We start from the raw sequence: 26,199 nt of genomic DNA, 5'->3' as shown, positions 1-26,199 counted from the left end.
TGGGGATGGTGGTGGCTGCTGCCTGTGGCCCCTCAGTCAGACCCTGTGCCTCTGCCCCGAGAGAACGTGAGCCCCCTACAAAACCTGACCTGCTCCAATTTCCTTCCTAGGACTCATTACTTGATAAGGAGTTCCCGGACACCCACAGAATCCTTGAGGAGGACTAAGGGGGCCTGGGAGGAGCCTCTTCACTACACCCAGCTCCGCCCCATCCCCGTTCCCAGGAATGTTTACATGGGTCTGAGTGAGCCCAGAAGGGGGTGCCCACCCTTATTTGCACAGCCTCCTCCTGCAGGGGCCGGGGCCAGTACGAGCCTGCGGGAGACACGTGGCCTGGCACCTCCAGCCTACTCCCCGTCCCTCTCACCCTTTGCCACCTCATGGGATGTAGCGTCTGGCTCTGACCCAGACTTTCCTCAGGGGATTTTTGGACGGACATTGCCTTGGATGGAGGGGATGGGGAGGGGTCGGGTCACTCCTCTGGGGCCCAGCCCTGGCCAGAGGTCTGGCCTCAGGTCAGTTATGAGGGGCACTGAGGGAGAAGCACAAAGCAGCTGTCACTGGAGCTCCTGATCCGTACAACAGTCATTTGATGTTTATTTGTCTTCTGTGAGGACCCTTGGCTACACAAAATGGATGCTTCCTCCTCAATGCCCCCCATTGCCCAGCATCCCACGCCCAGGCCCAGAACAGCTCCTGTGACCCTCTAGTAGTGGAGGGAAGCAGTGGCCTCCCCAGGCCTCTTAGACACGTGTGGCGGCTTCCCCCTCCTGGGTTTGGGAGCCCTGCCCCATCCTGCAGGAAGTGTCCATGCCCTTAACACCCCTCCCCCACCCCCATTCCTCCTCTGGGCAGACAGGGGCACTCCTGGGTCTCTCTGCCTCACAGGGGAGGGGCCCATTGCACGATTCAGCTCTCGGTGGCTGATGTACCTCAGATGGGGATGGGGGGGGGCCTTTCAAAAACTCCTGTCATTCAAAAAATAAAATTCTTGCGTCCAGCTTAGTTTCCGTCCAGTACTTCACAGGGAAGGAAGCGGGGGTCACTCTCAAAAACCACCAGGTGCCCCGTTCTCTGTGTGGGTCTTTCCCCCTCCCAGGACTGAGGCGAGCCCAGCTGGGAAACAGAGAAGGCCTGGGCGGGGCGAGGGGCGGGCCCTGGCCCCCCAGCCCCGCCCCTGCAGCCGGGCTGGCCGGGCCCTCGGGGCCCTCACCGGATGTGCACCATCTCCTCCAGGAAGGGCGTCTTCATGCAGCCGGTGCACAGCTGGTCCATCCAGAGCGGGGCCTCGTGCTGCAGGGGCGTGCGCCGGGGGTAGAACGTGAAGTTGACGCTGTAGTTGAGCAGGCAGCTCAGGGAGGCCATGTAGAGGTCCGAGAAGCGCACGAGCCTCCGCGAGAAGTACGTGGGGTTGTGGAAGGTGCGGAAGATGCTTCCGAACCGGGGGTTGAAGAGGTTCTTGGTGATGGACCTGGGAAAAGGGCCGGGCGGGCAGCGGCGGTCACAGGCCGCACCCTCCCTCCGCCTCCGGGCCCAGTCCCCCCTCACCCGGCCAAGCCCTGCCTCCGGCCCTGTCCAGCTGCCCGGGCCTCGGTCTCGCGGCAAGGTGAAGAATCCCGACTCGCTCCAGGACTCCTAACCTGCCACTGGCCAGCCCCTGACTGGAGGTCTTTTCTTTGAGCCTCAGTTTCCTCATGGGTACAATAAAAGAATCTGGTTTATCGCCAGGGTTTTTTAACCTGGAGTTCTGAAACTTTAAAAAAAAATTTCTTTTAATAAATTTAATTTAAAAATTTAAAATTTAGGGGCCGCTAGGTGGTGCCGTGGAGAGAGCACTAGCCCTGACGTCGGGAGTCCCCGAGTTCAAATCTCACGCTTAACACGGCCTGGCCGTGTGATCCTGGGCAAGTCACTTAGCCCCAACTTTTTAATTTAGCAATTAAAATTTAATAAATAGAATTGATTTTTTAAATGCTACATATTTAATGCATTTAAAATACATTGTTCCGAGGAGTCCACAGGCATGGTGAATCTTGTGAAATGGGGCTATTGCAGAAAACCTTATCGACTCGACAAAGTCTGACCGTTCAGCTTGTCAGTGACCCGGCTCAAGCCCGCTCCTGCCGGAAGTTTGCTCTGAGAGTTCTTTCCAGCCCCCAGAACAGTTTAACGTGATGTACTTCTCCCGTGTGAACATGGGAGGGGGGCGGGGGCGGGGAAGTGTCCCTCACTGCCTGACGATAGGGGCGGGCTGAGCCACAGACCTGCCCACCGGCTCCCTCACCTGATCTCCTGCCGCTCCCTCATCCAGGCCGCCAGCACCTGCCTCGACTCCTCGTCTTGGTAGGTCTGGGAAAAAACGATGCTGGGGGTTAGTGCCTGATCCGGGCCCAGCCCGGGGAGACGCTAAGGCAAAGCCTGAGGCGGCCTGTCCCGGAGGGCGGGACAGCCGCTTCGTGGGGCCCAGCGCCCTCCCGGGAACAGGGCTTGGCGCCTCAGGGCATCCCCAAGCACTGCTGGGCCCTCGCCTGCTCTGGGCAAAGCGCTGGGAGGGGCGAGAAAGCGCGAGCATCCCCCCTCGGCGGCACTCGGCCCAGCAGGGGAGGGTGAGACAGAGAAGGGCAAAGGGGATTTGGGGCCCGCCAGGACGCCCGGGGGTCTGCCCAGCCCTCGGGAAGACGAGGCTCCTGGGAGTCGGGCTGAGCGGGGGGAGGAAGGGTCCCCCGGCCGACCCCCTGCCCGCACCTGCATCCTCTCCAGGAGCCCGGTCAGGGCCTGCTGCCAGGTCAGGGAGTGCATGTACTGCTCTGTGTTGATGATGCTGATCTCCCTCTCCAGTTCGGGAATGATGGCTCCCGTCCTCCAACCGTGGCGCAGCATGAGGTCCTGGGCAGTGACGGCGGAAGGAAGGGAGGGGCAGAGAGAGGCAAAGCTGGGCGGCTGCGCCAGGAACCCCGGGAGGCCGCCAGGCCGGGCTCTGTTCCCTTCCGCCCCCTTGCCCACAGCTCCTCAGCCACCTCTTCTGCCGGGGGCTCTGCCCGCGGGGCCCAGTAGCCATTTGGAGGGACGGCTTGGGGGAGGGGCGAAGGGTCTACTCACTGCAAGGTCACTGTAGAGGTGGTCACCAAAATATAGCACTCGGGACCCCCGCCACCCCGTCAGGTAGAGGAAGTCAAACAGGTTTCCCTGGAAGCAAAGGCAAGCGCAGAGTTAACAGTGTGGGGACAGCCCTCGGACCCTCCCTGACCAACTCATCAATTCCCAGCCCCTCCCGGGCTCATTTTCTCTCATTTCGGGCCCTGTGACCCTCAGGACTGGATGGCTTTTAGGGTCCAGAACTTGCTGTTCCCAGCCTCGGTGAGCTCCGTCGCCTCAGGCTCCACAATAGGACGGAGATCTCCCAATCCCCGAGGTCATTACCCCAGGGAACCAAAATGGTTTTTCCCAAGCCCCCTCCCAGTCTTGGGGCCAGTCATCAGCTGATCTAGGAAGGAACCTGGCAGCCGGGAGGCTCCCGCCCCACCCTACCCCGGGGGACTGCCCCCCGCCAGGAGGCCGCGAGGAAGTGTCCGCGGGTAGAAAGACGGCTTGTCCCTCGCGGGGAAGATGGTCCTGGGGAGGAAGTGCTCCTTAGAGCCGAATCTCCCTTCTTTCTCACAAGCTTCCCATAGCTGGGAGCAGGCTGCCGAGCCAGAACAAAGCTCCCGTTGCAGGCTCTCTGTCCCAGAATAAGCTACAAGAAGCCCGTGGGAAAGAGGCGAGCCCCGGCTTCACACAGACCGGCGCTGGGCCAGATGCTACATTCCAAAGAGTCAGTGCGGGAGCGGGCGGGCCGGGGCCGGTGAGTGACCCAGCCGCTCCCACGGCGCCTCAGGGAGCGCTCCCCGCCCCGGCCCCCAGGGCGCTCGTGGGCTCACACGGGGAGGGCAGAGGCGGCCCTGGGCAGCCCTTCGGGCCGCTGGGCCCCTGGCTGCACTCCGGGCCCCCGGTCCTCCTTCCGGAACAGACGGGCCGGGCTCCTCTCTCTCAGCTTGCCAAGGCCTGCCTGCCCCCCTTCCTCCTCACGGCAGAGAAATCTGGCCCAAGCTTCTCCCCCCAGCTCCCCCCAGCTCCGGCCCTGACAGAGACCAGGCCCCCCGTGCATTTATCCTGTGTGCGAGTGCACGGGAGCACATGCAAACACCGCCCCCCTCCCCCGCCACCTTCTGAATCCCTGAAGCCCCGGCCAGGTACCGGGACACACAGAGAGCTTGGGCAAGTCCTGGTTCTCACCCTCAGGGAGCTTCCAGGTGAAGAGGGGGACAAGCCCCCGGCAAACATAATCCCGCCGATGAGAATACCCGAGAGAGAAGTCTAAAACAGAGCTGAAGGGGAGACTGTGGCTGGCAAGGGAAAAGGGAGGGAGGGCTTCATGGAAGAGGGTGGGCTGCCAGGAACAACGGGCAGGACTAGGGTCTGCTTTGAAACTCGGGCATCACATATTTAACATATATAGGATTGCTTGCCATCTTGGGGGGGGTGGAGGGAGGGAGGGGAAAAAACGAAACATAAGCGAGTGCAAGTGATAATGTTGTAAAAAATTACCCTGGCATGGATTCTGTCAATACAAAGTTATTATTAAATTAAATAAAATATTAAAAAAGAAACACGGGCATCCAGCTTGGTCTGAGAGTAAGAAAGGCCTGTGTTCAGTGTCTGCTGTGTGCCAGGGACTGGAGTAAGGGAGACTCACAGGAGGTTCCCGTCCCCAAAGTCCTTGTGCCGTCTTAAAGGCTCACAGCTGAAATCTGTGCAGATTTCTGGGACCCCTGGTGTTGGGGGGGGATGGAGAGGTTTGGCAGTGAAACATTGGGGAGGGGCTTGGAGGGCCGGCCGGTGTCTGAAAGGAACTCGGGGGACACTAGGGAGCTGCTGAAGGGAACAGATGCAGACATGAGAGAGTGATTCTAGCAGTGGCAGGCGGTGTGGATAGGTAGCCCTGGGGCAGTAAGACCTTTATTAAGGCAGGTGGTAATGGGGACTAGGACGAGAATGGTGCAAGGGGACAGAAAGGGTTGTGCTAGATATTTCAGAAATAGAATCAAAATGGGCCTAACGTAGAAGGCAGGGGGGGAAGAAGGAGCCGTCAGGGACAATCCGAAAGGCAATCCCTGGGTAAACGGGCAGTGATGGCCACAGAAATAGGGAAATGAGGAGGGACACCAAGCTCGGTCCTCCGAGGCAGAGATGCCTGAAGGCGGCTAGAAATGCCAGAAGGGCTCAGAGTTGAAAATCAAGGGGCTTCTGCAGAGAAAAGGAAGTGGAAGCCACACAGGAGTGGATCGAGGTGATGAGAAGAGAATGTAATAAGGAAGGCCCAAGAACAGAAATTTAGGGAACTCCTTAAAGGATCCCCGTTGGAAAGAAGACAATCCCGTGGAAAAGACAGAGAAGGGAACTAGAGGACAAGATCTTTAGGGAGTGTGAGTTCTTGCTGAAATCAAGCGAGAAGAAAGTATTCGTGGGAGAAGACAACAGACCTTGTCAAGTGCTGCAGCAAAGTAAAGATGAAAGGGGGAAAAAAGAGTGATTTGATTTGATAATTTTTAGAGCAATGGTGATCTTGGAATGAGCTTCAGAGGGAGAGATCAGATAAAAAGCTATATTGCAAAGAGCTAAGGAGAGAATGGATGATAAAATAATACTAGTAATACTTTAAGGTTTGCGAAGCACTTTTTATATTATTTCATTTGATCCTCACGATAATTTTGTGAGATAAGTGGCATTATGAGGTAATTAAGTCATACAGCTAATAAGTGTAAGTAGAGTAAATGAAAATTCACATTCAGATCTTCCAGTCTTCCAGTCCAGGACCCTATCCCTTGGGTTAGCAATATTGGGCACATCATTTCTAAAATTTATAGAGAACTGAGTCAAATTTATAAGAATTCCCCAATTGATAAATGGTCAAAGGATAGGAACAATTTTCAGATGAAGAAATTAAAGCCATCCACAGTCACATGGAAAAATGCTCTAAATCACTATTGATTAGGGAAATGTAAATTAAGAACTCTGAGCTACTACCTCACACCTCTCAGATTGGCTAAGATGACAGGAAAAGGTAATGCTGAATGTTGGAGGGGACATGGGAAAACTGAGACACTGATACATTGTTGGTGGAATTGTGAAATGATCCAGCCTTTCTGGAGCGCAATTTGGAACTATAACTATAAAATAATTATAAAACTGCATATCCTTTGACCCAGAAATACCTCTACTAGTTCTGTATCTCAAAGGGATCATAAAAAAAGGGAAAAGAGCCCAAATGTACAAACAATGTTTATAGCAGCTTTCCCTTCCTTCCCATCCCCTCTGCATTGAGAAGGCACATGTGAAATTATGCAAAACATTTCCATAAAAGTCATGTTGTGTAAGAAAACAGATTCCTCCCCCCCAAAAAAAAAACCTCAAGGAAGAAAAAACTCATAAATAAATAAATAAATTTGGCTTCATTCAGATAAAATCAATTCTTTCTCTGGGTATGAACAGCATTTTTCATCATAAATCTTTCAGAGCAGTTTTGGATCATTGAATAACAAAGTGTAATGGAATATTATTGTTCTATATGAAATGATGAGTAGACAGATTTCAGAAAAACTTGGAAAGATTTACATGAACTTATTCTGAGCAGAACAAGGAGAACCTTGTATACAGTAACAGCAAGGTTGTGCAATGATCAACTACGATAGACTTGGCTCTTTCAGTAATACAATGATCCAAGACAATTCCATAAACTTGGATGGAAAATGCTATCTGCATCCAGAGACAGAACTGGAGACTAAAAGTGGATCGAAGTTATCTTATTTTCACCTTTTTTTGTTTGTTTCTCATGATTTTTCCCTTTTGTTCTGATTTTTCTTCTCCAACATGACTATTATTGAAATATATTAGAAATGATTATACATGTTTAACCTATACCACATTGCTCGTGTCTTGGAGAGGGGAGAGATAAGAGAAGAAGGGAGAAAAAATTGAAACTCAAAATCTTACAAAAATGAATGTTAAAAATTATCTATTGAAAAAATAAAATACTATTAAGTAAAAAAAAGTATTGAGCACAGACAATCCTTTCTCCCCCCAGAAATTTGGCCATAAAGGAGAAGAGATAAGAGGATCACAGAAGAATTTTTTTAGGATTGGAGGGACTTGAATATGTTCATAGGAAGGTAGGAAGGAAATAGCAGAGGGAGACATAAGAAAAGTGCAAGAGAGGGACTAATTGCTAAAGCAAGGTTCTATCAGGAGATAGGAGGAAATAATAAAAATAAGTGGCAGCTAGGTGGCACAGTAGACAGCGCAGTCAAATGCAGTCTCGGATACTTAACTAGCCACATGATCTTGGACAAGTCATTTAATCCCAACTGTCTTCTCCCTCAAACTCCAATGTCCCAGCAACAAAGAATAGTCGCTATCAATAGCACGGGGAGGATTCTCCTTGGAAAAGAATTGGGATTCCTCTTCGATGAGAATAAGGAAAGAGGGAAGGTATAAGAGAGCTGAGGAATGGAAAGTGGGGAATGGAAGGGGCTCTTTTGTGAAAACCCCTGGCTTTTCAGTGATGGGTCACCTGCTAGTAGGTGTGGGATCAGGATAGCTGCGGGGTAGGAGATGGGAAATGGCCAAGAAAAGCAATGGGCAGCATTGCCACCCAACTGTGGAGGCTGAAATCTGCTTGGCGTCATCCTGCCCACTTCCCTGGCCCCACAGTGACCAATGCCATCTTCTTCCAATTATCTCGTGTTTGCTCATTTGTGGACCTGTTCCTTTCCCCTTTTCATAGTGCAATCTGAGCTCCTTGAGGACAAGGCTTGTTTTGTTTCTGTTTTTCCTGTAGCTAGGATGGGGTTTTTTTCTTACATACAGCAGGCATTTAATAAATGTGGAATTGAACTGCAGCTTTTCTGGAGACATTCAGCATCTTGGGAGCAGGATTGGGGATAGGTTTAGGAAGAGGAATTGGACCTGTGATTTCACTGATATAGGGAACACCTACGTGAATGCAGACTGTCACCTTCTCTGCAAACTTAAGTTCTTAGGGAAGTTTTTAGGGCAGCGGAAGCCCAGGGTCACCCAGACACCATGGAGCAGAAGTTGGCCTTGAACCCTGGTCTTCCTGGCACTGAGCTCTAGGGGAGCTTTAGAATAATAGGGATTCCTTAGGGATGATGGGATAATGGGAGGTCAGAGCTGAGGAAGGGAGGAATTGGAGCAGGGACAAGATTTAAGACCAAGGACTTTTACAGTTTACAAAGGGATGGGACATGAATTTTCTGTTAGGTTTTAAGAGTTGTTGAGGTGGAACTCAGACTACGTGTTTGTCCTCAACCTAGGAAGGTTTCCCCAGGACCTGCTGAACTGGTGCTGAGGGCTGTCCCCTGTATGAAAAGACCTTTGTAAACTACAAACCTTCAAACACCATAGAGAGCCGTTCTCTTTTCCAACAACTTTTCCAAGGACTGATTTCTATCTGGGACCTACTTAAGGGTGGGACAGAACCAGAGCCCAGTCTCAAGCCTTCTCACTCTGCCATTGAAAGGTCTTCATAACAGATAACCTCCCTTCACCTCAGGGCAGGGGAAGCCTAGAGGATCCAGGTGCTCCTTTCCCATGAGAGGAAGTCTACAAGTTTCTGGTCTCAAGAGGTCACATCAGGCTGATGCACTAATTCAGTAACCCCCGACTTCTAACATCCTTTCTCCTCAGATTGGAACACTAGAGACTGGAGGCTCCTTGGGACTGTTGGAAGCTTGGTCTTGGGCGCTGGGATTTCTGAATTCCTGACCTAGGCTAACCTCGTTAATCCCCTTTGTGGAGAAGTACTCAGGTCCTGCTAAACCCATTATGAAACCTCAATCCGCTCTGGGCATCAATCCTACTTCTGTTTGCCAACTGTCCTTTCCAGCAACCCAAGCTATCCACCCGATAAGGAAGGAGAGTTAGCTTTCTTATTTATTTTCCACATTCTGTGTGCAGACAGCCCATTAACACTGAGGTCAGGCCCTAGACTCTGCTGATTAGAGGCTGGGTCAGTGTGACTGAGAGAAGGCTGATCCTTTGAGTTGAGTGGGGGGATTTGCTGGTCAGGCTGGGACAGCAACCTCATTTTATCTGGAGATTGCCTTAGCAGAGCACAACTGAAAGTCAGCCCTTCTCCCCAACACCCTCCTGAAGGCAACCTTTTGTTAACTGTGCTACCTCCTGGCTCCCTTGCCTCCTCTGCCCCCAACTTTGTATTCTTGACCTCAGTCTCTGGTCATTCACTCTGTCTAAAGGCATAAACGAGGCTATAGGTTCAGGGATTGACCTTCTTGTTCTTAACATATAACACTCCTGTGCATTTGCGTCGGTCATTTCTCCCTGGAATTCACTTCTCAAATGGCATTTTCTCTAAGAGAACTTTCTTGGTCTCACCAGTTGCTGGTGCTTTCTCCATTAAGATTACCTTGTATCTGTTTGTCATAAACCTAACGGTCCATAAGCAACTTGAGAAGGAATATTTCAGTTTTGTCTTATATCCCCAGTACCTAACACAGTACATATACATAGAAGGTGCTTAATAAATGCTTAGTGCTTGGTTGCATGGCTTCTGGGGGGAAGGAGTAGCCAGGACTGATGCCATGTTCCTTAAGGATTCAATCCCAGTGGTCCCCATCAGCCTTTCCAGAAAGTCCCCAGATTCAGGAAGTACTTCTATACCTACATTTATGACTTTTCCCTAAAAGGAAGGGAAAAGGATCCACTGAGATTTCTCCCCACCCCAGTGGTCCTGATTTCCATCCTTTCTTTCACAAACCTGCCACTCTGGATACAAGATTCTTCTTTACTGGTCTCTGCTGACCTTAGAGACCGTCTTACCTGACGATAGATCTTTCCCTTTTCCAAGTGGTTGATTTTGTCCCACTGGAGCACGCCACTTTCATCCAGTTTCCTAAAAGGTCTGGGGGAGAAGAAGGGAGCAGATGGGGAGAAGAAAAAAGACAAATTGGTTCAGTTACCAGGACGGATGGGGGATCCACCAGACATGGAGCCCCGATGAGCGATTCTGAAATTCAGCAAGGAGAATGGCAGTGGTACCATTACCTTGGGAAAGCTCCCTGCTGTTATACAAAGCAGCCCAGAGAGGTCGGCTGCGTGACCCTACAGACAGACAGTCCCATAGACAAACACCAAGAGCCTGGGAAGCCTTTCCTCCCCAGTGTAAACAGGATGAAGCCGATGGGCCCATCCGAGCCCTGGCCCAAAGGTCAAGTAGCCCACAGACAGCAGGGCTGTCAGAAACTTCCCTGCCCAGCTGTGCCATGGGGGCCAGTCCCAGCCCCCAGTTCCTCTTTCCTCCCAGGGCCAAAAGGGAAGAGGAAAGCAGCCCTAGCTGAGGCTGAAGGGAAGCTGGGATAGAAGACACATTTCCCAGAGTCTTCGGGTTCGTGTTAGAACCAGAAGGCTTGGAGCTGGTCTGCCTATACCCATAGGGTGAAAGGGGCTCACATGGAAAGTGCATGAAGGGAAATGGGCACAGTTCCCAGGGGCCAGCAGGGTCGAGTTTCTGTCTGGGGACTGGGTTGCTTGGAGCAGGATTTGTGCCCTTTCCTATTTATTCCAGGAGACTGAGCAATAAGCTAATCTCCACCCTTTGAGTCTAGGACTTAAAGCACAGAATTCTTAGGGATAAAAGGGCCAGAGCCATCACTCAGCACTCGGATTGGATAAGAAACTTAGGTTCATAAACCAATATTCATAAGTGCTCTTCCTGGGGAGGACAAGGGGCTTTTTCTGAGGAGGAGGGAAAGAGGGCAGAGCAGGGACCTGAGCCCTCTGACAAGAATTCAGTGACCTGAAGTCCCCAAGATGGCAGGGCCGGCCCCATGGGACTCATTCTGTGGCTCGCTCCTCTCTGTCCCCCACCTCCCACTCTCCAGGTCTCTAGCAGAAGATGTTGGGAGGAGAGAAAGATCGGGGACCCCTGATAGTGCCCAGCTTACTTGCGCCTGTCTGTGAAAAAGTTTGGTTTGTCAGCTCGGACAATGACGACATCAAAAAGATCGCGCCAATCCTTGCCAACCATGTGCTTCATCCCCTTGTCCCTGAGGATGCCAGTCGTCAGAGAAGGAAAGGGAAAGAAAAAAAATGTTTTAAAAGGAAAGAAATCAGGGGACAAAGATTTAGTGACTCGGGGTACACAACCTTCCCCCCCAGCACTCCCACTCGTCCCACTGAGCTGCACTCCATGCAGCCGGGTCCTGGAAATCGGGGGACAAAGACTTAGTGACTCGGGGTACACAACCTTCCCCCCCTAGCACTCCCATTTGTCCCAGTGAGCTGCACTCCATGCGGCTGGTCCTGGAACCCCTGAGGGAGGCTGGGGTTTGGGCATGTTCCGGAGAGTCTGTTCTTCCCTCTGACTCCTTACGTCAGAGCTGGTCCCTCCCCTTCCCCAACATGGAAGGGGGGGGGGTGGTAGCTGGAGCGCAGGCCTCCTACAGAGAAGCCTGTGTGGTTTCAGGAGCGAGGGGCAGAAGAATGAGGGTTCTCCTAGGGAGGCCGGGCCACTGTCTCACCACGGCCAGCAGATGCAGCCCAGAAAGCCCGGTGCTTCCCCAATTCTAAGGGAGAGGAAGGGTCACCAAGGGGACCTGATTCTCTTTGGACAGGGAAAAAATAATCCAGGTTTCTGGATTCTGAATCCAGCTTCCTTCATATTTGGAGGACTTTTTTTTTTTTTTAAACCAAGTCCTTTTCACTTGACAAAGTTTTATTCATTTACCAGGCTTCCCTTGAGCCAGACATTGAGGAGACTCACACAAAGCTGAAGGGGCTGTTGGTGATGAGGAAAAGCTTCTTGCCATGGTTGACGAGGCGGGTCAGGACAGCGTGTGTCTCATCTCCTCGGAGGATGTACTTCTCTGGAAGAGAAGGGAGGGCCAGGGTGGGCTGGTCGATACCCTGTACCCTGCACAGATGTCAATCGTCCAAGCAGCTTTCTCGCACTGGGGCAGCCTTCTCTTTGTCCTGATACTGGCCTATGCTTTCCCTACTGCGGGATGTAAGTGAGCTTCTTCGGTTAGCTGCGTTTGGACTCTTTCTCAGGTTGGACTCCAGGGTTCCCCTTGGTTCTAAAAGCACCCTTTGGGCTTCTGGGGAAGACGTGTGAATGGCCTGGGAGAGCTCCGAGAAACCTCCCTCTCTGGGTGCACTGGGACAGTCGGGGAAAGAGAGCCCTGCACAGCTGGAAGGGACTCGGAGGGAGCTGGCACAGGAGAAGCTGGCTGTGACATCATGATAAGTTCTTTCCTTTCAGGTCCCCACCTGTGGGTCTAAGGGAAGGGCCCGGGAATCTGGAACTAATGGAGAGTCCCGGGGACCCCCCACACTATAGTGGGGTCTGCTTACCCATGTCCTTCTCGATCCACTGGTACATGAGGCCCTTGACGTGGACGTCTCTGATGGCGTCCTAGAGGGTACAAACATCGCCTTCGAAGCTGCCAGGGTTTGGGGACTTCCCTGTCTCTGTACCGAGGGACAGGGTTGTCTCCTGTTTTCTCACCAACTGGCCTTACACGTGGCTCTTGGGACCCTTAGGCCCAGACCACAAAAGGACCCAGAATTTGACGGGAAAAAATGTGGGCCATTGATGGTGTTTTGCAGCCTGTGAGCTCTCGAAGAGCAGCATCTAAGTTTTTGTCCTCCTTATCCCGAAAGCACCAAGGGGCTGGGGGCGGCGGGGGCAGTCTTTTTGGTTGATGATCCTGGGGCCACAGTAGGCTCCGCTTGCTCTTGGATCAGGTTTCTCAGGACCGCTACCTCCAGAGGTGGCCCTGACAGCCGGCCTGGACCCGTCTCCACCCCCTGGCCCAGCTTCTGCCTCCTAAAGCCCTCCCTGCAGAAATAGCTACGTAAGGGCTGCTGGCAAGGAGGGGCAGGAAGGCCACATCGAGGACTCGCTCCTCACCGAGACATCCTTGTAGAGGTGAGTCTGGTCAAACTCCAGCCTGTGGGCAAGGAAGTGGTCAACCACGGAGGAGAGAAGAGCCATTTCAGGAAGCGAGAAGATGTCCATGAACTGCTTGAGAGAGGGGCCCTGAGGAAGGGAAGGAGAGTCAAAGGAGGGCACGAGGAAGCAACGTCCACCTACAGGAAGGAAGCGTTCGAGGAAGAGTTCGGGCTGGATGCGGCAGCAGCAGCCACATCTGCCTCTTCTCCCAAATCTACAAGAGGAAGCCTCCTAGCTCCTCTGCACTTAGGAGAACCATCTGACCTTTTCCCAATCCCAATACCGCAATTCCAGCCCCGCCTCCAAATGGGAAGGGAAGCGCAGATCTAAACAGCATTTATTAAACACTTCACCTTGTCCCCCCCACCTCAGCACACCTTCACACCTCACTGCAGCACCCATCACCCTTATTTCCAGTTACTTCCTCCTCCCCGGGCAGCTCCCAAGCACAGGGCATCTGTCCTGCTGCTCTGCTGCAAATCTGCGGACTAAGAGTATTTCACATTTTTAACATATATTGGATTACTGTCTAGGGGAGGAGATGGGGGGGAAGGGAGGAAGAAAAAAAATTAGAATAAAAGGTTTCCCAAGGGCGGATGCTGCAAACTATCTATGCAAATGTTTAGAAAATAAAAACTTAAAAAAGAGCATGTGAATACATATGCATGTTTGGAGCCGCTCAGCTGGGAGGTCTATGCTAGTGTTACACACATTGTTCAAGGGACTGGACAAATCTTCCCAGGGAGGAGAACTGAGACAAAAGAATGGCTTCTGGGCTCATTGAGAAGTCTCCTTCAGTTGTACTGGGAGGAGAAGTGGTGTATGAGAAGGGAGGGTGTACAAGTGCACACACACATGTACTCCTGGCCCTCCTGCTAAAGCATTTCCCAACCCGGTCCCATCCTCTCCTTCCTGCCTCACTGGACATTCTCCTTCTGATACTCTGGAATCCTAATAGACTTCTCCCTGTTCCTCACTTATAATCCCTGTCCCCCATCTCTGGTGCTTTTGCTCTGCTCTTCCCCCTGTCCCTGCCATGCTTGCCCTCCTTACCTCTGCCTCATGAAAGTCCTTCTCCTCCTTTGCAATGCAGCATGATGACTTTCCTGATCCCTGCAGCCCCGGACCCTCCCTCCCAAACCACCTCTATTTAACGACATCGCCTATTTATTTTTATTTTTTATATTTATATTTGCTGACTAAGAAACGCACTTGTCTCTCCCATTAGAAAGTAAGCTCATGGGAGTAGAATGCTTCCATTCTTTGTCCCTGGATGCTCAGTGCCCGGCACAATATCTAGCATGTCACAGGTATTCAATAAAGACTTACTATTTGATCTAGAGAACCATCCCCCAAAGACTGGGTTGGGGAGAAGCCAGACAGTGGAAAAAGCCCCAGGGACAAGGAAAGCTCTGTCAGAAGGGAATGAAGTGAGACAATTGTTCTGATCTCCACTTGTGGCCAAAACACAAGCTCTGCTGACCCCAAGGCAGGAATGGCCCCTTTCTCTTACTCCCAGGAAAATTGTAGGTTCACAAACTCTTACCAGGCTGAGACAGAGGGTCTACTAGCTGCTGGTACAACGCGGAACACAAAGCAGAAAATGTGGCCCTTCATTAGCTTTTCCCAAGCTTGACTAAGTTTCTTGGAGAACACACGTCTCCAGATTGTTCTGGTGACCTTAGAACATCTCGGGAACCAAACTGGACATCTTGTAAACTAGGATGAACTGCTGTGTTCCAGAGGCAGGCAGGAGAGGAGGGACCGGGGGGAAATGCTTTAACCGGCGGTCCAGGAGTACATGTGTGTGTGCACTTGTACACCCTCCCTTCTCATACGCCACTTCTCCTCCCGGTACAACTGAAGGAGACTTCTCAATGAGCCCAGAAGCCGGGTGGTATCCATTCTCAAGAGGGCAAACCCAGGGTTTGCCCAATAGGGTGGAATGATGAATAAAGAACTGGCTGAGCCGACCGGGAAAGCCTTAGCAGAGGTCCTGCTCTCAAGGACAAGACCAGGTCCGTGACTTCAGGGACATTTTTCAGGTCAGGCCGAGGGAACACTGGCTTTGAGATGGAGCCATGGGCAGTAACTCAGGGGCAGGGTCAAGGCGAAGGGAGGGGGCATTTGCCATGAAACAACAGGGCAGGCTAATGCTGCCAACTATTTGGCATTTCATTCCATTCTGAATTAGCATTAGTGACGGGTGGTACAGAACTAAGGACTGAAGTTGTAGCAGGAAGCAACTTCTTTCTTCTTCTACAGAAACAGAGCAGGGGATATCAGTCGGGGAAACTGTTCAGGGCTTCCTTTTCTGACTGGGAAAATGAAGAGGTAATAAGACAGTTAGAAACATTTCTGTTTCTAGTCCTTAGAGATTTTCAGGCAGTGGATGGGTTTAGAACCATTACCGACTTCCCAGGCTGCTTGGTTAGTTAAGGGCTGAGAGCAGCCCTGGAACACAGCAGTTCATCCTAGTTTACAAGATTTCTAGTTTGGTTCCCCAAATGTTCTAAGGTCACCATCTGGGGACATGTGTTCCTCGAGAAGCTTGGGAAAAGCTAAGCCTCCAACAGTATTGGACCTCATCCTCATATGGGTATTTACCCATAACACCTTGCTCCCCAACAGAAGGCAGAAAAAAGTTGAGCCTGTCCCCTCTAATAACCGCCCAGAGACGCTATCATCGCAGACAGGACAATTTGTCAGAGCAAATTCTCAAAGTTTTCTACTCTGATTGAACCACTGCCATGTAATATATAAATCACATTCTTGGGGGGAAATGATAATACTTTAGCTCCTTAAGGTCAAAGGTAAGGACTATTCTTCAGATGTGGGAAAAGCCATATTTTGGTTCCCCCCGCCCCCCGCCCCCAGACCCTGTATGGACTTTCTTCTCCTTGAGTGTACTTGGCCCTCAGATGAAACCAGCAGCATCAAAGGGCCTGGGGAGCAGCAATTTGTCATCCCCCCAACCTCCCAGGGGTCTGGAGATTAGTATTATAAACATAAGTAACTCCCTGGTTTGCCTTACTATCTCCCAAACCAAAGTAGAACCGTTTTTCAGGGTGAGTGGAAGTTGGAAGTGACATTTAAGCTTCCAATATGGCTTTAGGCATGCACATGAGAAAGAAAAATCATTCCACTCCCAGAGCTAGTTTTCTGGTCCAACATGGGTACATACAAGGCATAAGCAATTTTCTGAGGCTGAGGAATTTTGAATCCCAGGTCACGTGGGTTATTCTATTTCTGGGACCCTCCAGGCTAGTACCTTGCCATAGAAGTCACTCATCTGGTAGAGTGGGATGTGCTGGGTTCCCCCATACAAATCAATCACCTCTTCATCAGGGACAGGCTGGAGACCCCTGAGGAAAAAAAGTTTTCCATTTTTAAAACAAATTTTTATGATATCTTTTGCTTTTATATTGCTGAAATCTCCCCCTATATCCTTCTTTCTCTTCTTCTCAGAGAACTTTTTTTTAAGAAAATGAAGAAAACCCTCCCAGCAAAATCAATTGATATGTGGGGGTAAAACTCTGACAATATTATGTGATAGGAACAAAGTGTTTCGTTCCCACCTCAGACAACATGAGTAAGGGTGGGTTGTCTCTTGAACAGGAAGGCCACCCAGCACTCAGAGCTTCCTTTCCTCCGGCCTTTCTTTGGCCAAAAGAAGGAAGCTTTGTATAGGAAATCTTCCAGCAGAGGAGGTCAGCATGTAAATCCATGCACAAACTGGGCTGGGGCTGTGTTAGAAAAATGAGCCCAGCTAAACGTGTGTGTGTGTGTGTGTGTGTGTGTGTGTGTGTGTGTGTGTGCACGTACCTTGAAGGCAGAACATTAACCATACATAGAAGTAGTCTTATAATGGTAGAAGACCCTGAGCCCAGGTGTAACTGCCATGAAAACTGAGCACTGGACATCTAAATGTTGTACAATGAGCACTGGCTTTGGAGTCAGAGCTGGGTTTGATTTCCAGTCCTACTATCCTGTAGTCTTAGGAGAATCGCTTTCAGGAAGTCCAGAAGAATTCCCTTCTCTGTGGGGTAGGACTAGTTGATCTCCAAGGTCCCTTCCAACCCCGAGTCCTATATTCCTGGGACTGTTCAGTTTCTGGTCAGGGATTTCCCCAAAGGCAAGAAAGAGCACTCCTCCAGCAACCATGATAAACCCCCAAGGAGAATGTGTAAAACCTAATCCAAATCCCAGGCGTGAGAACAAGACCTTTCAGACTGACCTGTAGGCTGTTCCCAATTGGACGTAATGGAAAGCGTCAATCTTCATCAGAAGACTCTAGCCAAGAAAGAGAGGCAGGCACAAATTTTAATTATCTATCATAGTTTTTACTGGAGAGTTTATTTTTAAAAGCCAAGCTCTTCATTAAGATTGCTAACAATTCCCTTTCCAGTTCACTTTTCCATCATCATCACAGGCCCATTCAGATCCCTGTTAAGAATCTCCTACTCTGGGAGGTAGAGGACTCTCAAAAGGAAGAACATGGTTCTCTGGGGAAAAGAGAGGAACAGAGAGGGAAGCCCCAGTAGGTCTGTCATTTCTCAGGAGCCTTATTTCTCGAGCCTGACTTTTGAAAGTCAGTCAGTGTTCTTGTGTAAGTCAGACAGGAAAAGTAGATTCCCACAAAGAACAGCCCAAGTGGAACAGCTGGAGAAGGATCCCTTAGGGGAGCTAAAAAGGGGGACACAGTAGGTAGAGCACCAGCCCTGAAGTCAGGAGGACCCGAGTTCAAATCTGGCCTCAGATACTTAACGCTTCCTTGCTGTGTAACTCTGGGTAAGTCACTTAATCTCAACTGTTTCAGTAAAAACAAAAAGGTTATAAAGCAATAGAGAACCCTTAGGCCAGAGTAGCCATGCTGGTAAAGCTGGGACAGAGCTAGAGGTCATAGCACTGAAGCTACGGGGCAGACCAGCCACCCTGCCAAGGACAGCACTGCAGCCTACTCAGCTGTTCCTCCATGTCCACCAAGGACATTTAAAGCATTATCTGGCTCTAGCATTATCATACATTATTTTTCTTCCCACGTTTGTCCTTTGTTTTTTGAAGACCAATGACATCACAGGTGATGTCTTAACTTGTGGTGAATTGGATTGGGGAGTTGCACAAAGTTACCAGAATCCCTCTCTTCCAAAGCCACTGAAGTCCAGTCAGGCTTGCTGGCTGTAGCCAGGGATGAAGTGAATGACCTTACCATCTTTCATGTCTGACCAACCCTGAGCACTCCACAGTGCCCACTTCTGTTGCCTCTGTGACCTTGGGAACAAATTGTTCTCCTCTGCCCATTCTGCTGGGGGAGGTTTTTACACACTTGGGGTTGATGTTCCCCTAATTCACCGATGGGCTTGAGACCTCTCAGTAACCCTCAGTAACCACTGGCTGAAACCAATTTTTTTTTTTAACTGGAGTATGGCTACTGCCCTTGCTAGTTTCTTGGAGACATAGATGAGACCAAAGGTGGATGAGCAAAGTGACCATTTGGCTGTTGTGAACAAATGAGGCTCCTCCTCCTATTTTCATGTCTTTGGACTTGCTTTCTCCCAGGCCCAGAATGCTGACTCTTGGCATTTAAAGTTGGCCCCAGGTGATACCTTTTTCATGAAGTCTTTCCTAATTTCTTCAAATTCCAAAAACTCCTTTCTCCCATCCCTAAATTACTTTGAAAAAAAATTCAAATATACTTATAATTGTACATGTTAGTTCGTTGAGGGTAGAGATGTTCTAATTTTTGTCTTTATATTCCAAAGGCCTGGTATATAGTTAGGTACATATATACATATGTATATATATATGTTTTACATATATAACATGTATGTTATATATAACATATATAAAAAATATTGTAATATATAAACATATATTTATTATATGAATAAATAAAAAAATAAATATTATATATAATAAATGCTTATTGATCAATTGAACAAGGAAAATATAGGGGCAAGAACCAAGTGAAGTACCGAGGTTTTAAGCTTCATACTCCAATGCCTTGGTCCTTGGTCTTCTACCTAGAGTAGCCACTTAACTGCTCTGTGAGGTGGACCTCTCAAACAAAGACTGGAAAATCTACATGGTGCATTAGTATCTCTACATTTTAAATCAAGAGAATAAGAAGACTGCCAGCATATTGGATGGATCCTTAGTGATAGAAAAACCTGAGTCAGAATTATTCAGGAAAAGAAGGCACAGAGGTGATTTGTTTCATTGACAGGAGTATCTATCCCTATAAAATCCAGGTTCTAGGTGTCCATGTAGGGAGGTTGGTGTTTTTCCTATGAAAGTCAGTCCCCAGAATGTCCAAATCACCTCCCTATATTTGATTAATGACTTGAAATGCTAATATGCTCACCTTCTCACACACTTCTTTCTATCTTTTGCTATTCTCCAGGCTAAACACTTAGATTAACACATTCCCATCACCAATTGCTTTCCTGCTCTGTCTAGCTTTGAAAAGATCAATGGACTGGACACATCTCCAAGGATCTGTTTCCTGCACCCCCCCCCCCACAAAAAAAATGCTCACAGATACACAGAAAGAGCCTGAAGTTGTGGTCCTCAAAGGGAGGATCACAAAGTAGCACTGAGAAAGGGAGAGGGACTTCTTCCTAGTGCCCTGGGGGAGTGAGGGTCTGTGGCAGAAACAACAGGAGCCCGAACTCTATGCTATCCTGGTATTTCTGTGGCTTGGTTTTCAGAGAAGTCCTTGAGGCTGATGTTCAACCTCTAAGTGTAATTGAAAACAAACCCCAAAATATCCTTACTCAATCCTAGCCCAATTCAGACCAGATATGGAGCTGAAAGATCTGGACAAGGGACAGGTTATAAGGGCAACTCCCCTAAGGAAGCTGCCACTGACCACGGAACAGTGGCTATGGAGACACTTACCAAAAACACTCCCTATTACATACACACACATTCAGAAGAATGTGGGAAATTCCCAAAAGGAAAAATGCCACAAGACCATCCTTATCACATCAGACGGGTTCCTGAATTGGCAAGGTATCAGTAAGGGCAGGGAGGATAATAATAAAAATGATAATAATAACAATCTGAAGTACACATATCTGTATGTCTAATTTTAAGTTTTTCAAAATGTTTTCCATATATTATCTCGTTTGATCTACAGAACCACTTTAGCAAGTAAATACTATGGATATTATTCTCAGCATACAGATGAAAAAACTGAGACCCAGAGAGCATAAATATTTTTCCCATAGTCACATATCTAGCAAGTTTCAGAGATGGGATCTGAGCTCGGTTACCTTATGAATCCAGGGTGCAAGCTTTGTTCTCCAGAAGCTCATAAGAAAGGCACAACTGCTTCTTACTCACCTTTTGCACGTCGTAGTGCAGCCCTCGAATGGCAAAATCTGGGATGTAATCATATTTTCTGATCTCTCCTGGGTACTGTGTGGGGAAAGGGGATGGCAGACACAGCATGAGTCTGAGGCAACAACTTCAACAGTCTAAATACAAATTGGTGGGATAGAGCTCTGTGCCCTTGCACTGTATCCATAGGGGAAGAGGTGGAAGACAAAAGCAAAGGGTAAGAAGGGTGCTGCATTCCAGCAGGGAGGCAGAATCCGGGTACTATTTTGCAAAACTGATTACCATATTTGGGCACACAAGGGAGACACTATGGATCTTTAGGGAGATGGGAAACATGGAGCTGGGCACTGACTCAAGCATGGGAGACAGAAGAAAGACCAAGAGAGAAAAAGAGGAGAGAGAAATCTTCTGTTGTTTTACCTTATATTGCTGTATTAGGATCTCTCTGGCTGTGTTGAAAATCATGGAGTGCAAAGAATCAGAATATTGAGCTAAGGTATAATCATAGTCAAACCCATAGACTTCCACATCCCCCAAGCTGATCTCATTGTTGGCATAGATCGCGGCAGGGTTAAGGAGATTACAGACTTCAGGAGGAAGGAGATCTGTAAGAAATGAGGAAATGGGGTGTTTGAACCTTTGAAAAGACTGGGGTTTAGGACTATTTAATTCCTACTTCACTCCATCCCCCAATTTCTCCTGTCTCTTCCAGGAAGATGTATTTATAAATCTGCCAACAATACCTATTCATTTCCTTCTTGATCCTGTCTCAATATTCAACTTCTACCCACCCTGAAGGAACATGATAGGTTTTCTTTCTGCGTCTGGGATGGATGCTGAGGTTTAACAGACTTTTAAAGGATAGTCAGACTTCCTTGTTTTCTGGCCTTCATTAAGAAACATGCTGAGTGGCCACAGGTTTAATGGGTCATTGGTTTCCTTAATCCTCCCAAATATCTGCCATCATTTGATTCCTCCCTCCTCCTAATCAGGATAAAATAGGTGGTTCTGATTTTCTCCTAATTTGGGACCAAACTCGGGTCTTTAGAGTCTCTTCTGGCTAAAGCACTTTCCCAGACTGGCTTAGCTTTGCTGCCATTATTTGAATAGGCTGTGGCTCCACACAGATTTTCTTCCACTTTCCATCCCGTCCATCAACCTCCAAAAAGCCAAGATTTAAAACTGTCTAAGAAACATTACAAATGCAGGTGGAGAGCTGAAACCATTTGCCATTACTCTGCAGCTTGAGTTTGGTCTTTTTGTTTCGTGTCCTTATTTCTCTGCCATCTGGCTTCCCTAATTCCCTGGAGAATAGACCCAAGGCTGAAGTGGTGTTTAACAGGTAGGACTTCCAGAGTATGGATGGAGGTGAGTGGCTGGCAAGAGCGTCTCCCTTAATTCGATTTTCTTCTAAGCGCTTCCCCGCCAGACCCCTTGCTGATCACATTTTCCTGTATCTAGCCTGGACAAGAACATTGCTAATTAAGTCAGTAGGTGTGGGGTGTGTGTGTGAGAGATGCCTGGCTTTGCTGGACTATTACACAGGCCCTCCCACCCAGCTCTCCCTGAATCTAAGTGATGGCAATCTGGCCCCTGTCCCAGTCCCCAGCTAGGCACTATAGGAAGTTTATGTACCCAGGGTCCAAAAGCACACAGGGATGTAGCCAAAGGGTTGGTTTGTATAAAGCCTGATTTGTAAGCTACTTGGGCACTGGGTATTTTGTTATCTGTTGCCTGTGCCCAGTCGCAGAGCTGTTTGTAAAGTCAAATTTCCAGTGCTTACTCAGCACAGTGCCTGGCACATAGTAAGTAATTAAAATATCATTCATTCATACATGCATTTGCCATTCAAACATTCCTAAGAGGTGAAGAAGAAAAAAGACAGAAATTGTGGCTTATAGGCTCATTTAGGTAAGACAGACTACTAAAATGTACTAAAATGTAAGTCCTAAAGGTAGATAGCATTTCTATTCATTGGTTCCCCAAAGAACCCAGCTATATAGCATTTATATTTATATTGTTCTAAATAAGATATTAACTTTACCTACAGTAGCTTAAGTGTAAGTCCAAAAGTTTGACTTGGGATGGAGGTCTTTTCCAAGCCTGGTTGAGAAGTTTATGTCACCTACATATATTCCAGAATTGAAGTATCTGTTCCCTTCATTGTCAATAAATCAAATCGTGGCTTTTAGGACTCAGGGCACAAACATTTCCACTATATCTGTACTTCTAAGAAGAAAGGGCTGGCAGTATTTAACACCATCTGCTTGAGGGCATTAAGAAATGGAGAAGATTTTTAAAGTCTTTTTTTCCTCCCTATTCCCCAAATCTTGCAATTAATCAGAAATAGATACATTTCATTTGCAACACATTTATATGTCTTTGGAAGACCCTATAGAAAGGAGGAAAAGGGAGGAAATAGGACTGCTCCTGAGTCCCTCTGTGCTTGGTGGTAGCATCCTTTCCTCAGAAAAACCTTAATTTTATTTTCAATACTTTTTCTAGCCCAAGGAAGCTTTAAATCATCTGACCTACCATAGGAAAATATGGAGATGAGGAACTCAGAACAGGCATACCAGGTCCTCCACTTCATGTCCTATCAGCTTTGGGTCTTCAAAAACAATATTCCTCAAAACAATGTTATAAGGCCATTTAATATAGGCAGTTGCCTAAGCAATGTTACAGAGTTTGGGTTTTAAGGTTCAATTAGAACATATCTTAAGCAATATTGAAAGGGACAAACTTGGAGGGGCATATACTATCTCCCTCTGCAGTCCATTTCTCTTATTGGGCTCCTCTAACAGGTCCATGAAGCTTTATAAACAAACAAACAAAAAACTATCTGACTGTATCCCATAGGGTATGGTGTGAAATGCCTTAACTAGTCCAAGATAGAGGCATGGGATGCCAGTCTTGGTTGGTGCTATGCTAGCATCTGAGCTGGGAACACTGTTCTTCTTTCCCCCAGAACCCCAAATTTTAGCTGTTAAAATAATTGAAATCCTCTCTTATTTATTTGTAAGAGTCTATACTTTTCAGAGAACTTTCACATATCAGTTGAATCTTACCTCTGAGGGAGACAAGGTCACTATTCTATCTATATCTGCTCCTCAGAATCTTTATCTTCCTTCAAGGAAGTTCAAGAGTGACTTCCTCTTCAAAGCCTTTCCTGATCCACCAGGTATTAAAACTCTCTCATTCTCCTTCTTCAAAATCTTTTGTTCTTGCTTATTTGGATACATACACTATCCCCAGTAGAATGTAAGCTCCTTGAAGTCAGACCGTTTCATGTTTCTTATCTGTAATCTCAGCCCTAGATATACTTCTTGTATAAGATAGGCACTTAAATGATGAATTGAATCTTACAAGGAAATGGGCAAAATTGGGAGAAAGAAATTGTCCCAGAGACTGTCCAAGGTCACATAAATTGTCTTTCATGAGACAGACTTGGTTCTGAATCTGATTCTGCTTAAATCCAAAGGGGCTGGTAGAAGGGCTGTACTCAAGGAAGAATCAGACATTAATAAGAAAGGTGGGACATTTTAAATCTCTGAATGCCTTGGACCAATAATAACATTGAATCAGCCTCAGCCTCACTTCTAGGTCATCAAATCAAATTATTTCAAGTCCACAGTTAGGGTCAGCTTCCTTTCCGATTCCAGAAGCAGCTTCTCTATATGTTTAGGCAGCAAGTGTTAACCTCTAGTTTTCTGCTTGCCAACAGTTTCCCCAAATGTCTTACAGATATCTATCAATTCTTTTTATGAGCGGACATAATCCATATGGCTGTTAGATAATTTGGTGAGAAAATATAGGTTGGGAGGAGGAATAGTTGGTTGACTTTAGTTGAGTGACTGAAAATGGGATTCTCCAGATTAGGGGTACAATTCTGGATTAAAAAAAATCCAAACCATGTTTAAAGTCAGTGTTCTCATCACCAGCTTAATCTTAGGATGACATTATGCTAAACAAAGTATCAGACAAATCAGGAGCAAACTTCAAATTCATGTTGACAAGACTCAGTTCTTTCCTTCAAACAAAATGAAATCTGGCTATGTTTATTCTCAGATCTCGGATCAGACCTTCATCATCACCCTATTTCTACCAAAAAATGTCCAAGAAGTTCCAGAAAGAGATTAAATACACAAATATATGATCCTTTCCCCTCACAAAAGACGTTTAGAAAGAGAAGGCTTGCAAAAATTCAAGAGCTAAACCAAAATCAAGGCCACGTCTGGATCTGCCTCTAAGAGCAGCCTGACTGTGCTACCTGCCGAGTATTTTCACCTCTAATCCTCTAGCTTTAGTTTATAGCATTAAGATCTACAAGGGACCATTTGTGTGCAGGCCAGTGTTTCCTCAGTGACCCTATGCAGGGGACCAGAGAGCTCCAGATGGAACCAGGGATAGGCTTTTTTTTCTTCTTGTAAGTGAAGTGGGTGGGAGTAGGGGGGAAAGAACGGAAACAACTCACTATGGCCTTGTGCCTCTGTGCCTAAGGAAGTTTTCTGCGGGGAGGTGACAGGGATTTATGAGCACTTGAAGATGGGGGGGGGGGAACTGAGGAGAGAATAAGTAGCTATTTTGGAAGTCCTGTGCCCAACCCAAGCCTACCCCGACTATATGGGGCACAGTCTGGGGGAAGCATTCTTCTATAAATCGCCCCCAATCCTACTAGAGACAGGGAGTGCTCCAAGGCACCCGGGGCATTTTTCCTCAGCGCCAGCTGCCAAAGCTTCTTCCCCTAAGGATGCTGTGAGACCTATGTCATCTTTAAAAGAAGCGCGTGAAAGCGATACCAAGCCAACCCTCTCATTTCGCAGATGAGCAAATTGAGGCGCAGGGAGATTCGCCCAAGACCTCCCGGCGAATCCTGGCAGCGCCAAGACGAGAATGCAGCCCGTCTCCCGCTTCTCGGTCCGTACAAGCTGTCCCTCTGCCCTCCAGAACTCTACCTCTCCCTACTCTTACCGTGAACCAGCTTCCTCATCTCCCGGTACCTAGACCACAGGTAGGCGCTGGGTTCGGGAGACTGGGCGGCAGGGCCCGGGGCAGCATTCTGCTGGGCAACTGGGTCAGGGGGAGAGTAGGAGACGCTGGCGCCGGGACAGTGGGCTCCGGGGCAGGAGGAGCCCGCACAGGTGGGCGTGGGGACCGAGGGACCGCAACCCTGGCAGGAGGAGGCGGCAGTCGCTCGCTGCCAGCCAGGGACCTCGTCTCCCCGGAGCCGTAACCAGCGGCAGCCCGCCGCCGCTCGCAGTCCCGCGCCGGCCATCCCCTCTGCCCAGTGACCCGCTTCCAGGCTAAGAAGCGTCCGCTCCGGCTTCTGCTCAGCCTGCGCCAGCTGTGTTCTCCTCTGGAGCGGCCGCGTGTTTCCTTCGCGCGGCCAGCCAATGGCTGCAGCGCCGGCCTCGCAGCCGGCCAATGGCCGGGGCCCCCGGCCAGGTGTGGAGTGCGGGGCGGGGCTGCGCTCCCTGCTCTCCCCAAGGCCTCCGCCCATTTGGAACAGGAAAGAGGGAGTGGACCCCAAGGAGCACAGGACCGGATACCGGCCGCCAGACCAGCCGCGAGGACCCCGCACCGGCCGGAGCTCTCCCACCGGGCTTGGGACACAATGGGTGTCCCGGAAACTTGTTGAATAGAAGTGAGCAGATTCTAACAGTAGCTGCTCACTTCGACCCCAGCGCGACCAGTGTGACTGCACAACCACAAGGTCACAGTAGCCGAGGGGCGGACTTCAGTTCAGGGCTGTTCGAGCTGCTGGCAGCCGTGAAGCGCCTCCCATGCGTGCAAGGCTCGGTGCCCAGGAACACAGACGATGCTGACAG

At 48.8% G+C, this 26,199-nt stretch overlaps 2 protein-coding genes across 2 annotated transcripts in view; one reads left to right on the top strand and one right to left on the bottom strand.

Moving 5' to 3' along the window:
- The window catches only part of STAB1 (stabilin 1), a 58,410-nt gene extending 57,405 nt beyond the window's left edge, over positions 1 to 1,005 (top strand). Inside the window, 1 exon segment of the mRNA XM_051985036.1 lies at positions 111 to 1,005. Within this exon segment, the coding sequence (XP_051840996.1) occupies positions 111 to 167 (57 nt within the window). The 3' untranslated portion in view covers positions 168 to 1,005.
- NT5DC2 (5'-nucleotidase domain containing 2) lies at positions 573 to 25,777 on the bottom strand. The gene is made up of 14 exons (XM_051985048.1): positions 25,343 to 25,777; positions 20,792 to 20,976; positions 20,375 to 20,449; positions 17,265 to 17,320; positions 16,299 to 16,392; positions 12,986 to 13,114; positions 12,427 to 12,487; positions 11,837 to 11,939; positions 11,019 to 11,120; positions 9,895 to 9,976; positions 3,100 to 3,186; positions 2,746 to 2,886; positions 2,285 to 2,349; positions 573 to 1,471 (listed from the first exon to the last, which is right to left on the bottom strand). Exons 1-14 carry the CDS (start codon positions 25,644 to 25,646, stop codon positions 1,210 to 1,212), a joined length of 1,746 nt encoding a protein of 581 aa, XP_051841008.1. The 5' UTR covers positions 25,647 to 25,777; the 3' UTR covers positions 573 to 1,209.
- Positions 25,778 to 26,199: the final 422 nt, after the last annotated feature.

The sequence above is a fragment of the Antechinus flavipes genome, chromosome 1 (assembly GCF_016432865.1).
Source record: "Antechinus flavipes isolate AdamAnt ecotype Samford, QLD, Australia chromosome 1, AdamAnt_v2, whole genome shotgun sequence".
Taxonomy (NCBI): domain Eukaryota; kingdom Metazoa; phylum Chordata; class Mammalia; order Dasyuromorphia; family Dasyuridae; genus Antechinus; species Antechinus flavipes.
The sequence above is the reverse complement of the archived record's forward strand: the minus strand, read 5'-3'. Positions and strand labels throughout refer to the sequence as shown.

Coding starts and splice junctions, on each gene's coding strand:
- NT5DC2 (XM_051985048.1), bottom strand. CDS start 25,646: ATGGCCGGCGCGGGACTGCGAGCGGCGGCGGGCTGCCGCTGGTTACGG. Junction 3,187..9,894: donor AGGGAAAGATCTATCGTCAG/GTAAGACGGTCT, acceptor CTTTGCTTCCAG/GGAAACCTGTTTGACTTCCT. Junction 2,350..2,745: donor GGCTCCTGGAGAGGATGCAG/GTGCGGGCAGGG, acceptor GTTTTTTCCCAG/ACCTACCAAGACGAGGAGTC.